Genomic DNA, 15,961 nt, shown 5'->3' on the forward strand with positions numbered 1-15,961 from the left:
GTTAATTTACTGTCATTGTATCGAATAGTGTTAGGATGCACTCTTGACTCAGCTGAAGATAATGTACTGCTGAAAAAGCAAAAACTGTGTAACAGAAGTGAAAATGCCACCCCAAACAAAGAGCTATACTGAAGACTTTAAAGTGCAGGTAATAAAGTCTGCAGCTGAAACACAGTTTGGACTGAGTGTTGACATTCAGACAACCTGAGAGAGGAGGAGGAGACGCTGCTTCACCTTCTCCCTGATGTTGGTGCAGTTGTTTAACGTTACTTGACACAGATGAATGAATTTCATAAAGCACTTCTGCTTGTTGTTATGTCTAGTCTATGTTCTTCAGAGGCTAATTTAGACTAGAATTAGTATCATTAGATTAATGTGACTTATACAGCAAAGTGACTTGCATATGTTTTTTTCTGTTCAACAAGGCTGTTTCTGCTAAAGTGACTAATATACCAGTGCCACTTATAGTCCAGCAAACACATTTGTCGCATACACTTATACCTTAGGTCTCCACCCAGTTATGAACTGCATAAGTTTCTTCACCTGTAGTTTGCTGAGCTTGAAGTCTTCATTCAAAATCTCCTCAGTGAGCTGCAGGAGTAAATTTCCATCAATCTTCTCAGACACAAAAAGAGAAACAATGTCATCTGGCAGCCCAATGAATCTTAGAGATTTGGACACCTCTTCGATAGAAAGACCAGCCAGGCTGGATGGGGGCTCCCATTCTGCATTGGCAGAAAACAATGCACAGCTGGGAGCTAATAAGTCAGAGGTGGAAGATAACTCTTTGGTGCTATGTCCATGCTGAGTAAGTGAACAATTTGAAAATTCCTGCATAGTGTCACAGATCGGCCCTGCCAGTACGTCTTTGCATTGATTTAGGCCATTTAATTTGGGCGTTCTTGGCGGTAAGCTAGGGCAGGAGAGGCTCTGCTTAGTGCTCAGTTCTTCTATTGGCTTGTCTCTGTGCATTTCTGAACTGTAACTTGAAGATTTGGTGCAGAACTGATTCAGTGACATTTTCTGCAACCCAAAGTTCGTTCTGCAGCGTGCATGCTCTGGGCCATCAAAGTTGACAAGGCTCGATGTAGTACATGTTTTCAAATTGCTTGGGGATCTCTTTCTGGGGTAGCTGTAGTAGCTCAGACAGCTAGCTGGTAGAAACTCCTCAATGCAGTGTGACTCCCCTCGACAGAAGTTATTTGGCCAAGACAATCTGGAGGACATCCCATCTGATGGCAGGCTTCCACTGGGCAAAGCAGAGGTTTGCTCAGGGCTGGTGAATTGACCCCATTTACATGGGTAGCATACATGGCTTTGCACTGGTGGGTCAGGTGCTTCTTGTTCACAGGCTCCATTACTAACAGAAATACAATATCATTATTATTATTATTACATATGTTCACACTACTCTGCACTGTGGCACACTAGTGTGTTCAAAGTTCCACAACACACACTATTAAACTAAACCAGGTTCTGATTTCACAGACATTACAATATGCACGTCAGATTCACATTTAGATGTTTCAGTCTCTATTTGGGATATGAGGAAAATGACAAAACAATAGTAAATCACAAGTTATTCCAAATTTAAATTCCAAGACGCACAGTCAAAGAAAATTCAGTGAGAGCATAATAATCAAAAACTGTGGATGTAATGATGAGCCTTAACTAGTACTGGCAATTGTCTGACTTTATATAGCCTCACAGTTGTTGAAAATAAGTCTTGTTATATTTATTTTGTTATTGCAATAACATGTAACTCTTGTCAAAGGGGTGCCTCTAGTTCTTACATATTGTGGAGACCTGAAGAATAATAGGAGAGAGTCGGACTGGGAGATCGAGTCTCCTGTTGCCTTTGCTTTGACACGATGGGTACCAACGCCGTGTGCTTCAAGCTTCGTGGAGGAATTGGTGGGGCATTCAAGAGTCGACATTCTTCTTTCACCTAAAAAGGAAACAAGCTTACATGGAAACTGATTTCTGTAAAACTGCTCATGTTATAATTTTTAACATTTTCATTCAGTCCAAACCCCATTTTATCTGTGGTTGGCATTTTAGCTGCAAAAGATATTCAAGCATTTACAATTTGCAGTTTTATTGGCAGCTGAATTCAGATAGTCCAGTCCATGAGGGCAACAAAGGAAAACAACAGCCTTTTTTATAGTCTGTTCAAGGCACTATGTATAACACTCAAAGTGAACCAGCAGTGGAGGAAGTAAACCTTCTTGTTTTTACTCCTTTCACCTGACAGACAACCAGTCACTACTTAAGTTTATTTACAATTATCTAAAAAAATATATACATTTATTTATTTAAATGATATAAATTATTTTAGGCTCCAGCAGATCTCCATAACCCTAGAATAGCAATAAGCAGGTATAGATAATGGTTGGAAGGACATAAATTATTTTATTAATGCAGGCTGGAAGCGGCTTATTTGTGACAATTAATGCTCAGTTCAGATTTTTTAACCTGATTTAAAATAAATAAATAAATAAATAAATAAAAATTGTGTTGATGATTGAAATACATATTTTTAGTTATGTATGTAACATGTATCTGTCTCCATGTGTGAACATGATTCAGAGCATAAACTGCCACACATGCAGAGATTTAACTAAAATGTGAGCCGGGACTGTATAAGGAAGTCACCCAGACCTTATGTGAAAAAAATCTCTACACACTTTTGTGAAAGAAATACCAGTGGGCCACACACTAGATTTACAAATCAACTACATGAAACATGATGAGGAGGCAAGGGGGGCAGTTACATTCAAGTACCATCACGGGATAAGAAGGGTCCTTAACAGCACATTTACTCTGTCAGTCATCAGATTCCCTGCTGGCATAGTCCTCTGGAGAAAGGAGGACATGGAGGCTGCAGATGTCAAGACCCTGAAACTCCTCACAATGCACGATTCTTGCCAGAAGTCCAGACTCAAGAGACAACAGAATAACCAGAAAGATGGTGAGTGGAGCTGATAAGAGTCCACGTCTATGAATCCCAGAGAATGGATGAATCCCAGAGGATCCAGGAGAACATCAGAAAAATGGCACCTAGAGAAGTTAGTGATTCAGAGAAGACTAGCCCCATGGTATAATTTACATGTTCGTACCTTAAAGCAGGCATCACGAAGGCTGGAAAGGAAGTGGTGTTCCACAAACTTAGAGGAAATTTTTCTAGCCTGGAAAAACAGTCTACTAACATATAAAAAAGCTCTCCGTAAAGCCAGAACTGCATACTATTCATCACTAATAGAGGAAAATAAGAACAATCCCAGGTTTCTTTTCAGCACTGTAGCCAGGCTGACAAAAAGTCACAGCTCCGTTAAGCCCAGTGTTCCCTTAGCTCTCAGCAGTGATGAATTTATGAGTTTCTTTACAAATAAAATCACAACTATTAGAGATAAAATTCAGCAGATGCTTCCTATACCTGCAATAAATGAATCTTTTACTACAGTAGCTCTTGAATCATCTGTAGGACCTCAGTTATGTTTAGACTGCTTCTCTCCTATAGATCTCTCTGAATTTACATCAGTAGTTGCTTCATCGAAATCATCAACGTGTCTCTTGGACCCCATCCCGACTAGACTGCTTAAAGGCACCCTGCCATTAATGAACTCATCTTTATTGGACTTGGTAAATTTATCTCTAGTATCAGGCTACGTACCACAGGCCTTTAAGACTGCAGTAATCAAACCTTTACTCAAAAAGCCTAGTCTTGATCCAGGTGTCTTGGCTAATTATAGACCAATATCCAACCTGCCATTTATTTCTAAAATCCTAGAAAAAGCTGTTGCTAAGCAGCTATCAGACCACTTACACAGGAATGAACTATTTGAAGATTTCCAATCAGGATTTAGAGCACATCATAGTACAGAAACAGCACTGTTGAAAGTTACCAACGATCTTCTCTTAGCCTCAGATAATGGACTTGTTTCGATACTTGTCCTCCTAGACCTTAGTGCAGCATTCGACACCATTGACCACAACATCTTATTACAGAGACTGGAGCATGTGATTGGTATCAGAGGAACAGCGTTAAAGTGGTTCCAATCCTATTTATCGGACAGATTCCAGTTTGTTCATGTCCATGATGAACCTTCCACACGAACAAAAGTTAGTTATGGAGTTCCACAAGGTTCTGTGCTAGGACTGATTCTGTTCACCCTGTACATGCTTCCTTTAGGATATATCATTAGGAAGCACTCTATTAATTACCACTGCTATGCGGATGACACTCAGTTATATCTATCTATTAAACCTGTTAACACAAACCAGTTAACCAGACTTCAAGCCTGTCTAACTGACATAAAGGCTTGGATGACCAGTAACGTTTTACTTTTAAACTCGGAGAAAACAGAAGTCATTATATTTGGGCCTAAAAATCTCAGAAATAACTTTTCTAAAATTATAGCTACTCTAGATGGCATAGCCCTGGCCTCCAGCACTACTGTAAAAAACCTTGGAGTTATTTTTGACCAGGACATGTCCTTTAACTCACACATAAAACAAATTTCTAGAACTGCATTCTTTCACCTGCGCAACATTTCCAAAATTAGGAACATCCTGTCTCAAAATGATGCAGAAAAACTAGTCCATGCGTTTGTTTCCTCAAGGCTAGATTACTGTAACTCATTACTATCTGGATGTCCTAATATCTTAATAAAAAGCCTCCAATTAATCCAGAATGCCGCAGCCAGAGTCCTGACAGGAACTAGCAAGAGAGATCATATTTCTCCTATATTGGCTTCTCTTCATTGGCTCCCTGTAAAATATAGAATAGAATTTAAAATCCTTCTTCTCACATACAAATCCCTTCATAATCAAGCTCCTTCATACCTTAAAGACCTCATAGTACCATATTATCCCAATAGACCACTTCGCTCTCAGAGTGCAGGCCTACTTGTGGTTCCCAGAGTTCTCAAAAGCAGAATGGGAGGCAGAGCCTTTAGCTATCAAGCTCCTCTCCTGTGGAACCAGCTCTCAGCCTGGGTTCAGGAGGCAGACACTCTCTGTACTTTTAAGGCTAGACTTAAAACCTTCCTCTTTGACAAAGCATATAGTTAGGGCTGGCTTCAGGCAACCCTGAACCATCCCTTAGTTAGTTATGCTGCTATAGGCCTAGACTGCCCGAGGACCATCGGTGCACTGAGCTCCCCTACCCTAACCCCCCCCCTCTTCTCTCCCACCTCATGTATATTCCACCATTGAATGTTACTAACCTTGTGCTCTCTCTCTCCCCTAGTTTGTGCTCTCTCCCTCCCTCTCTCTCTCTCTCTGTACCTTCTGCAGGTGTCCCTGGTCCTGGAGCTGTTTATCGCTGATGTGCAGTTACTGGCCCCACCAACTTGCAGTGTCTATTTGTTGTTTATTTTTGCTGTTCTTTTCTCTCTGCTCTATCCACTCACCCCAACCGGTCGAGGCAGATGGCCGCCCAAACTGTGCCCGGTTCTGCTGGAGGTTTTTTTCTTCCGTTAAAGGGAGTTTTTTCCTCTCCACTGTCGCCAAGTGCTTGCTCATAAGGGAATTGTTGGGTTTTTAGTTTTAGTTTTTGTAAAGTGCCTTGAGATGATTTGTATTGTGATTTGGCACTATACAAATAAAATTGAATTGAATTGAATTGAATTGAAGTCAGGTCTCGTTGACAATGAAAGGACCTGTGGCTGACCAAGCTTTTTAATTTGCTAGGCTGAACTGCCTGCTAGGATAAGCTCAACAACAATGAAATCAATGATGATCATGATTATTGTGGTCAATATTGAAATCATGATTAATATATATTTTATAATACTGAACTTTTAGGTTACACTTTTTTTGCTAACCAATGACTGCTGCTTCTCTCGAACTGATTTTCAAATACCATCAAAAACATCTCACCTATGACTCGGCTGACAGACCGTATAGTCTGAGTGAGAGTTTAGGTTTTAGGAGGGCAAAACTGTATGTGTCATTCAGAACACAAGAAAAAAAATGAGCAAAATATTACGTGGACAAAATAACTATTTCTACTGAATTATGTTCTTTTTCTGATAGCGCTGAAAACAATCAAAATCACTTAATGATCCTCCTAAAGAACAAGTAAGGGTTAAGGTTAATACTAAGATGTTTCTTGTGTGTTTTCTGTGGAAATCTAGTTGTGCTGTATACAGCAGGAAATCAGATCATAGCTACAACTGCTACTGATCAGAAAATGAGTTTGCTTGCCTGTCAACTGATCGTTGCAGCTGTCCCCCCATTGGTTGTCTGACAAAGTCACTGCTCCAGAAATGTTTATTGAAAAATTTAACTGCAATTGCCTTTGCCACTGTAACTATAAGTGGTGCTAAATCAACCAGGACTGAAATCTTAACTATCCATTACTGGATAATGGATAATACTCACAGCTTCGGATTTGGGTGGGACTGGTGGTGGTGTTAGAGAGACATCCAAACCGGTTATTGTACCCACAGGACAAGTCACTGGGAATGACAGTGCTGGTTTTGTACAGGAACCATTGTTGATGCCTTGCAATCCCTCATTTAAAGAAGGTTTAGAGATCTGGGCTCTCAAGTGATCCAACCACAGCTCCTCATAGGGAACGTCCAACTTGTTCAGGGATGGTTGTTGGCTTGTAGTGTCCAACAGCTCAGAGAAACAGTGTTCATTTTCTCCTGGGTCTGAAGTACCATTATCAGATGGCAAAAGAGCCCAATCTCCACATAGAGCCATACAGCCCTGTAAGTTGACCTCACTGTTGCCATGCAGGTTGCTGCCATACACACATACAGAGAGTCGATGGAAAGACTGAGTGAGTTCATCCCGGGCATAAGTTAAAGAACTAGGAATTTGCATGTGGTTGGAACACCCGTTAGAGCTGCTGCTGCCTCGGCTGCTTCCGCCACAACTACCATTCCCACTACTTTTCTTAGGGCTTTTCCCATCATCGTTCCAGTCCGTCCGCACATCCCGGACAGCACGAGAGTAGTCGTCTATGTCAAACTGCTCCTGGCAGAAGGAGAACCAGCGATGTACCATAGTGTCTAGCCACAACTCTCCCTGCAGCAGTTCCTCTGGTATAATAAATTTAGGCATGGCCACATGAAAGGGAAAATGGATGGGGATAATTTTGTTGATTCGTAGAATGCAGGACACAACTACAGTCTTTGTCTGAATGTTGACCAGTTTATAGCGATGACCCTCCCGGATGAGGTGGAGGTCATGCTGGTTGCGGGGTGGACTTCTGGGTACTGTGACATTGACTGGGAGACGGGTTTTTTCCACAATGTTTCTGATAGTGTGCTCTCCATCTTGCATCTGAAGCTCCAACGGACTACATGTGCTAAACCTGCCCTTGCACTGGAAAGGCAAGCTAATGCTCTCATTGGTGCGATGGTTCATGCAGATCAGGCACGGCATCTTGCCACGACCAATCTTACTGATGGAGTTCAGCTTCCCTATCTTCTTTAAAATGGTGTTGAATCTTGATTTTTCTTTGGAGGTCTTGGCATAGAGGATCTCAGCCTGGCCCATTAATGTCAGTTCATCCCCAGTGCTCAGTGTAATGTTGTAAACTTCTGTGTCTTCATTGCAATCCCCTGAAGCCATCTGTAAAAAGATGACATATGGAATAAGGCGTGAACTTGATACATCAACATTTGTGTAACGCTGGAAAAAAGCTTATACTAAAGCCTGACTCTGACAGAGACACTGTCATCACCATTGTGTCCTAGGTTCCGCTTGCCTTGGATGCCAATTGTGCGCAAAGACACATTTATTCCTATTGCAAAAAAAAAAAAGTTCCACGCAGTAGAAAACTTGATGGTGATCTCCTGCCAACAAGAAGAGCTTCTTTAACGCAGTTGTCTAAACATTATAAAAGTAGTTCGTGAAGCAGAGGACTAGGTTGGGTATTCTGGTAAAACAAATCCAACCTGGCAACATTTTTACACGGCTACTTAACCAATACATTTTTTTGTAAATGACATAACCATTGACGCACCTTCAAAAAAGTTACATTAATGTCTCTTCAACACAAAAATGTGTGCGGAAAAATCAAGCTATAAAAATTATATAAATTATTATTATAATTTTTTTTTTTTTTTTAGACTAGCATCAGCACTAATCATACATAATAAATATGCATGGTTCTTTTTTTATTTTAACCCTTAAATTGCCATGTTTTTGTCATTATAGAGCCCCATTTTATGACCAAAAAAACAATAAATGATGTATTTTCAGTATACTTCATGCAAACTGGATTATTCATGGATTGATTATTGTGTCCTGGTATATGTCAAAGATCAGCACCAACATCAGACATAACTCATTAGATGTCAAAGCAGGTAGGCTAATACAAGACTGATAACCTAAAAGAAAAAACAATTAGTGGTGGAAAATTGTGGACAATACATCACTAACTAAATTGAATGTAGGGAATGAATTTGGTGTTAATGTATAGAGTGAGAGAACAATGTTGTCAGTGGCCTTGCTGCCAAAAGGTGTTAGCTTTTGATAGCCGTACGCTAGGCAAAGAAGAAAACACCACTGGGACACTCAGGCCATGTGAAGGGGTCAGACAATCAGGGCTTTTGCCAGGGCTGTATAGTCGTTAGTCGTTAGTGAACGGTTCTCAGACATTTCCAATTTCACCAACACATAGACTCTAGGAACTACACGGTGCCAGACCCCCCCGGACTGTTTGATGGCCACGTCTGGCCCATGTATTTGAAACACAAGAACATCAAAAATGCCTCTCTCTCTCTCCCCTAGTTTGTGCTCTCTCCCTCTCTCTCTCTCTCTGTACCTTCTGCAGGTGTCCCTGGTCCTGGAGCTGTTTATCGCTGATGTGCAGTTACTGGTCCCACCAACTTGCAGTGTCTATCTGTTGTTTATTGTTGCTGTTCTTTTCTCTCTGCTCTATCCACTCACCCCAACCGGTCGAGGCAGATGGCCGCCCAAACTGAGCCCAGTTCTGCTGGAGGTTTTTAGTTCCGTTAAAGGGAGTTTTTCCTCTCCACTGTCGCCAAGTGCTTGCTCATAAGGGAATTGTTGGGTTTTTAGTTTTAGTTTTTGTAAAGTGCCTTGAGATGATTTGTATTGTGATTTGGCGCTATACAAATAAAATTGAATTGAATCTTCTACATGAGCTCACAGTGGTCTTGATTCCAAACCTGAAAAGCCTAAAACTACTTGCAGTTGAGTTATGAGTTGACAGTGATGCATGCTTATTAAAAGATCGGGGATTGTTATGGACTGACTGAAGTGCAGCTCCTTTCAGCACTGGTCACTGTGTCTACAGATGGTATGGGGAGTGTTGAGACAGAGGTTGTACGCACTGCACTCCCTCCCAGCTGTGCAGGGCTGAAATACAAGAAAATACAGCACCTATTATAAGGAGAAAACACAGGGGATGGGCTGGTATAAATGGTATAAAACAGGGCTAAGCCATCCCACCTTTTATAATAAAGAAGAAAAAAATTATTGTTAGAGATTTTGTTAACTTTTGGGGAAATCCAGTACAGCAGCACCAAATAATAACAAGAAAAACACAGGATAGCTCCAAATAGGCCACTTTTTTTACAGCCCAAACACAGTAGCATCAGCTTCCAGTCATCTTTGTTTAAGGTGACAGGGGTCATGGCACGCCCCCTTGAGTTGCTGATCATTTAGGCTCAATTTAATTTAGCACTTTGCCAACCAAAAAAGAACAAAAGAAGAAGAATTCAGTCTAAAAATGTAGACAAAGTGAGCATCTGTAAGAAGCATCATCAGGCTTGCAGGAAAGGTAAAGGAAATGTTCCCTCATGCAAAACTTGTGTATCACTATGCCCACTAGTTATACTTTACCATGCAGCACACAGCTTCTTAGAATCCCCGCAGAGAGCTCCTATCTTAGCCTAAAAAGTCCTAGCTGGGAGACTAAAAGTGATTAAGGAAAGTCCAAAAACCTTTATCTTAGTGAGGGAGGTATGGTTGACCCCGTTGCTAGGGTTGATGCAGGAATTTCAAGGACTGTGATTGGTTGATCAAAAACTATCTGTAAAGGCCTTAAAATGCACTCTGTGAAAATATAATATATTATAATAGAATGGACTGTGAAATCATAAAATGTTTGTATCAAGAAATTGTATAATCATGAATACAGGCTACTTTTGCAAAGTTTCTGTCATAGTATAAATATCTCAATTAAAACAGCCAAATGTGGAAAATGTGTCTACCAATTTCCATTCAGTAGTTACTATATTTAAGTGCTTACATTTATTTACCATATTGATTTTATTATTTGTAATCCATTTGAGATTGATAGGAGCAAAATGGCTCAGCTTTTACCAATTTACATGACTGCAAGGACAGTCTGTTTAAGTTGCACTTTTGGATGGCATGTAGCCAACAATCCAAGAGATGGAAGGAAGTAAAAGAACAAATTGGACAGAAGAGACTGAAACCAGAAGATTTCTGTGTCACTATATGAGGCTGTTAAAGCATTTCAATAGTTTGTGTGATCACTCTGCTGATGGAAGGTTGTGACAGACAAGTCATCACTACTGCACTGTTGCATTTTTCCAGTTGCCAAATACCTCAGTGCTGTAATCACTTTCATTTCTGGCGTTATGGCATTACTACGTTGGGTGGGAGATGTGAGCACATCTCTAATAAGTTTGACCGCAAATATTATCCCATCACACATTTAATTAACTGATTGTTCAGTGTTTGGAGAATATTTCTTCTTTCAGCCATTTTGTCTTCTGCTAAAGAAACTGTTAAGCCTCTTAAAAGTCCTGCTCTCTGCTCTTAACAATTTTTACCTTAGGAGCTGTAGGGCTAAGATGTTTCATCATTTTTATCTTGACTAAGATTTTGTCCAATTCTAAGAATTTTCTTAGAATTTCATCACTAGGAGCAACTTTCAGTCCTAGGAAGCTTCGTGAATACAGGCCCTGAAAGAACTGCATGGCAGGATGATTCCTGCTTCAGGACAAACAACGTAGAAGTTTAAATGTTGCACCATCCACACAGTATCTGAAGACCAAAACACTTTGAAACTGTATTTTGCAAAAATCCTGACTGATCAGTCGTGTTAGTACTACAAGCTTATGGCTTGTCCGCATTGCTGGAAGATGACAACTTTCCTTCCCAACTTTTATCTTTTTTCCACTCTGCCCTTATTCTGTAGAGCATTCTTCAAAACTGAATCACAGATCCTCTCAAAGTTAGACAGACTTTGGAGAATATTTCCTGCTCCATAGCTGACAACTCAAGGATGAAGCTGACTGCAGAAGATACCCAGCCACATCCAGATGCAAACACAGCTGTTGCTGCAACAAGGTCACACAGGCATTAACGGTCTAATAATGTGTCAGTAGCTGCAAAATACTGGGACATAATAACACCGCAGTCAAAGGAACATTTTGAGAACGTCTTACACTTGGTGTCTTTTGAACTCACTGACCCCCTGTGATGGACTGATGACCTGTCCAGGGTGTACCCCTGCCTTTCACCCAAAGAGAACTGGGATAGGCTCCAGCAAATCCCTGTGACCCTGGTTAGGAATTAGGGGGTATAGATGATAGATGGATGAATGAATGACCCTAAACTGTATCCGCTGCTTAAGAGCACTTTCCCACAGAAGCAGCTGGACTTTGCAAGTGAACATTCCCCAAGATCTGCAAAGAGAAACTGAAGAGTGAGCTGATGGTGATGTATAGCAGTGCACAATTTGCAGGGCTGATGTGTGCAATGTCACTTTTGAGGATGTTTACTGAAAATAATCTCCAGGGCACTTTTTTCTGAAACACTGAATTTAAAGCAAATAGCCATCACAACCCCTATGAAATCGGCATAGTCAGACAGGTGTTTCAGTACAAATAAGAGGATGAAATAATTTTTCCAAAGTACTATAGGACAGGATATGGGACTTCATCCAGTAATTACCGGATTTCAATGACACAGTGATTAACTTGTTTGCATTCTAGGAAGGTCTTCAATGTGAGCTCCTCTTCAAATAATGTAGGCTCCAGACTATTACCACACACATCTGCCTTACCATCTACAAATGCCTTGTCTCTATTTTCAAATAGCGGGAAAAATCTTGCTTTGATGTGAACGTACATAAAAATTAGAAAAGTATCTCCTGGTAAGGAGAAAGGCTTACATGACATGACAGAGACTCCTGAACAAAGATAATTATTTCCAAAAGAATGTATATTAGTCTGTACTAGATTTAAAACTAAATGTAGCCATGGTACGGGATCTTGTTGGCATAGAAACTCACCATTTCTGTAAAATTATAGGTGAAATACTGCAATGTGCAATGAGCTTTCAAGACAATCATCATTGGCTTTCAATGATTTCATTTTCTCACCAGTAAATGAAATTCCACCAACATATTCATGGTTTTGACACAGGGCCAATGTCTGCGTGAACCTAGGCTTAACATAAAGATTTCTAGGCTCAACTGGAAATCGTAATAAATATGTGAAAGTAACTACAACATAATATTGATCATAACTATGTTTTATTTGTGAATTATATATTATATATTAATTCATATATAATTCAAAGTATTCTAAGCAGGGGTGCTTCGATCAGGGTTTTTGGGGCCGATCAGCGAAATCAGTATCGCCGATACCAGTGCTGATACCAATTATTGGGCTCTAGCGGATCACCGTTACCATGGTTAAGGAATAAGCAGATATGGATACCAATGGATACCAATCATGCGGTGTCTATTTAAACTTGAAGCAGTTTATACAGTATATATTAAGCATAATTAAATTAAGAGATTAGAGACTACGATAACGCTTTTATTTGCCAGATTATGCAACATGACACTGTCCAGAGACTTAACTTAGTGGCACAATTAATGTACCTTCCTGTAGAAAAATTAACAATAAACAATTTTGTAAAATAAAATAGCAATATGTGCATAAATTGGGGCTTGCTTTAGAATAAAATCTAAATGTGTTCAACAATCAAACAAACCAAGAACTATATGTATGAGGTAACAGAAATGTCCTTTCCTTCTCAAGCAGCATCACTGGTAGATTTACCATTAGAAATATGAGCATCTCTGCATTTTTAGCTGTTAGCTTGTTCATTTTGTCATCCACAATATTTCCTGTTGCACTAAAAAGTCGCTCACTATGTACACTCGTGTACAGTGCACCAAATTTACTGTCATTGTCCGGCACATGGAAAAACTTCCAAACTGGCGACGCCATCTCAGCTGTGGATTATGTTGCGAATTTTGTGTGATCGGCTCTTTTGATTTGCTGAAATGACTCCAATTCCGACAGTATGCAAATCAGCCGATGCTCAGGTCGCTGATTGACTGGAGTACTCCAAATTTTAAGTATCATAATGATCAATAAATAAATGTAATTCCAAAGACATTAATATTTATATAAATATGAGAAATGCTAATGAAAACGACACCAATTTTAAGGAACAGAACAAACTCAAAAGGCAACCCTAACCAACCCTTTAAAATTTAAAATATACCTTAACATTGAAACTGATGTCCTCCATGACATAAACTCTTTCAGGGAATGCTTTGGCCACCTCCTCCACGCTGTTGAAATACTGTACCGGCTCCTTGACATCTCTGTCCTGCTCCAGTAACTTGAACTGACCTTAAGAAAGAAAACAGATAACAATGCAACTAACATTGTCAAGCAAGCAGTAATGCCAAGTAACAAGCCACACGAAAGTATTTTCAATGTTAGTCTTTTGATGTTGTTTGTTCTTTATTTTATGGTAAATACTTAAATGAGAAATTAATATAAACAAAGTAATATCAGCAGGATTGGCAAAGCATCTATGTTGGTGAATCTCACCTTCATAGTGTACCGGGATCTCAATTTTGGGCCCAATGACATAGTGTCCCTCTTCCAGGTTGTGAGCAGTAATAGTTGTCCACTGACGGCAAGAATGAATCAAGAGGTAGTCATTGTCTCTCAGCCCTTCCACCAGTTGACCTGAAAGATTTAAAAGTGACAACAAACTATAGCCTTTAAGACAGTTTAATAAAACTAGGTGTAAATATACACACATTTACCAAATTGTCGCAATAATTTTATTTGTGCTGCCACTCTACAGAATTAAGGTTTTACCCTGAACTCAACATACAAGATACCATGTACAAAGCAGTGTGTAAAAAGGGTCACCATGATGACTCCCACCCTTTGCACAGTGAGTTTCAGCTTTTGTCCTCTGAATGGTGGTTCTTAGTCCCAAGGTGCAGAACAAAGCAGATATATAAAAACAGCTTTGTTCCTGCTATTCTTAACAGTGTTGAACAAATGTAGACGTGTTTTTATTAGCTAGTAGATCTAGGATATGTCCTGAGTGGTGTATCATGTTGTTTTGTTGTGTCGCAACTACCGTCATTTTACTACAAAAATTTACCTGCAGGTTGCAGTAACCTAACCTAAGTGAAAGCTTGTAGCTAATGAGAACTCAATGCCAATCAATATGGGTCCTAACAGCACTAACATTAAAGGTCATGGCTCAAACATCATCTATGAGGCATATCAATAACTATACCTCTCTAAATACTTTATTTGAAACTACAAGCCACAGCTTAGTAACTACACAGGTAATAACCTCAACTCAACTCAACTCAAACTCATGGTCATATGATAAATGGGTATAATGAGGCTTAATGAGGCCACAATGAATGACTGTTAATCCTTTATTGAATATGTTATCATCCAGTTAAGGGTTTTAATGAGCAGCTGGAGAGACAAAACAGCCTAACGCTAACAAACACTGGACGTCATTGGGACAAAAGGTCCAATGTTTATCGTCAGCAAAAGTAAACACGTAGCTACGGTTAACTTAGCGTGTGTTTACTTTGTGCTGCTAACAAGGTAACGTGACCTCAGAGCTTACTGACCGCTGTCCAACCTGACGATCTGAGGCAGCCTGTAGGTGCTGACCAGCTGGTCCAAAGGCAGAGACACCGAGCTCCAGGTCACTTCTTTCAGGTTGTTGTACAACATCGTCCCGAGGTCCATTTTGCTAGCTAACGTTGGCCACCTCAACAGCTAGCGACGGTTAAACACGGTCACAAAGCGCCACATCAAAATATCCAACATAACAGTATGCAGCTCGACTTTATATCTGGCATGTTTATGTTCATTAATTCATGCTTTCCTCTTCATCTGGCCCCCACTGAGGAGCAGGGCCATGTTTGTTTAGCTAGCCGCAGCTGCATTGAGGCGACTCATCTCTGATCTACAAACCAGCTGGATCCACCGACCCAACATGGCACCCGCTGACCTCAACGGAAAGTCTCCTCCCGGTGCAACCGCCAAAACCGTTTGAGCTGCTTCCGCGTTGTGGGGACAGTGCACATGCGCATTATTATTCCTCTTCCCGTGGACGGACACATAAACATCAGGCTGGTGACGATCTAGACGACTTTAACACACACACATTGCAGACCACACACACAAAGAGACAAAGACGGTTTCAATTAACACTAGAAAATGCATTTCCTGCGGAAGATGCGTGTGAATGCTGAAAGCTGAATGAAGCTGCCCAACGATGCTGAAAATGGCAGAAATGCATTGCTGAACAAGCTGAAGACTGAAATTCAATGCCGAAGAATCGTGGAAGCTGAAATGTAAAAGTGGAGTTTGAAGCTTAACCTGTTTAGCTAAAAAAACTTTTGAATATTGCTGAAAATGGCTGAAATGTATTGCTGTATAAGCTGAAGGCTGAAATGCAATGCTGAATAAGCTGAAGGCTGAAATGCAATGCTGAAGAATCCTGGAAGCTGAAATGTGAAACCAGACTTGGAAGCTTAACTTAACTAAAAAACTATTCAACATTGCTGAAAAGGCTGGAAAGAAAATCATATGATGTAGAAATTGCTAAAGAAAGAAAGAAGACACAGTGTAGTGAACGATGGATGAACTAAAGGATTTGAATATATGAGTTAAAAAAGGGAAGAATGAAACAGCAAAAAAGT

The 15,961-nt window shown here is 40.2% G+C and overlaps 1 protein-coding gene across 2 annotated transcripts; it reads right to left on the bottom strand.

Moving 5' to 3' along the window:
* Positions 1–229: 229 nt before the first annotated feature.
* Positions 230–15,293, bottom strand: garem (GRB2 associated, regulator of MAPK1). Of its 2 annotated transcripts, none has more exons than XM_026305707.1 (6): positions 14,882–15,293; positions 13,821–13,961; positions 13,486–13,616; positions 6,388–7,590; positions 1,794–1,948; positions 230–1,357 (listed from the first exon to the last, which is right to left on the bottom strand). In XM_026305707.1, exons 1-6 carry the CDS (start codon positions 15,000–15,002, stop codon positions 496–498), a joined length of 2,613 nt encoding a protein of 870 aa, XP_026161492.1. In that variant the 5' UTR covers positions 15,003–15,293; the 3' UTR covers positions 230–495. The 2 variants fall into 2 exon arrangements, with proteins under 2 accessions (XP_026161492.1, XP_026161491.1); XM_026305706.1 differs by having other exon boundaries at positions 230–1,360.
* Positions 15,294–15,961: the final 668 nt, after the last annotated feature.

This window comes from Mastacembelus armatus, unplaced genomic scaffold (assembly GCF_900324485.2).
Source record: "Mastacembelus armatus unplaced genomic scaffold, fMasArm1.2, whole genome shotgun sequence".
NCBI classification, from domain to species: domain Eukaryota; kingdom Metazoa; phylum Chordata; class Actinopteri; order Synbranchiformes; family Mastacembelidae; genus Mastacembelus; species Mastacembelus armatus.

Coding starts and splice junctions, on each gene's coding strand:
- garem (XM_026305706.1), bottom strand. CDS start 15,002: ATGGACCTCGGGACGATGTTGTACAACAACCTGAAAGAAGTGACCTGG. Junction 13,617..13,820: donor GATCCCGGTACACTATGAAG/GTGAGATTCACC, acceptor TTCTTTCTTAAG/GTCAGTTCAAGTTACTGGAG. Junction 1,361..1,793: donor TCTTCAGGTCTCCACAATAT/GTAAGAACTAGA, acceptor TATTTCTGTTAG/TAATGGAGCCTGTGAACAAG.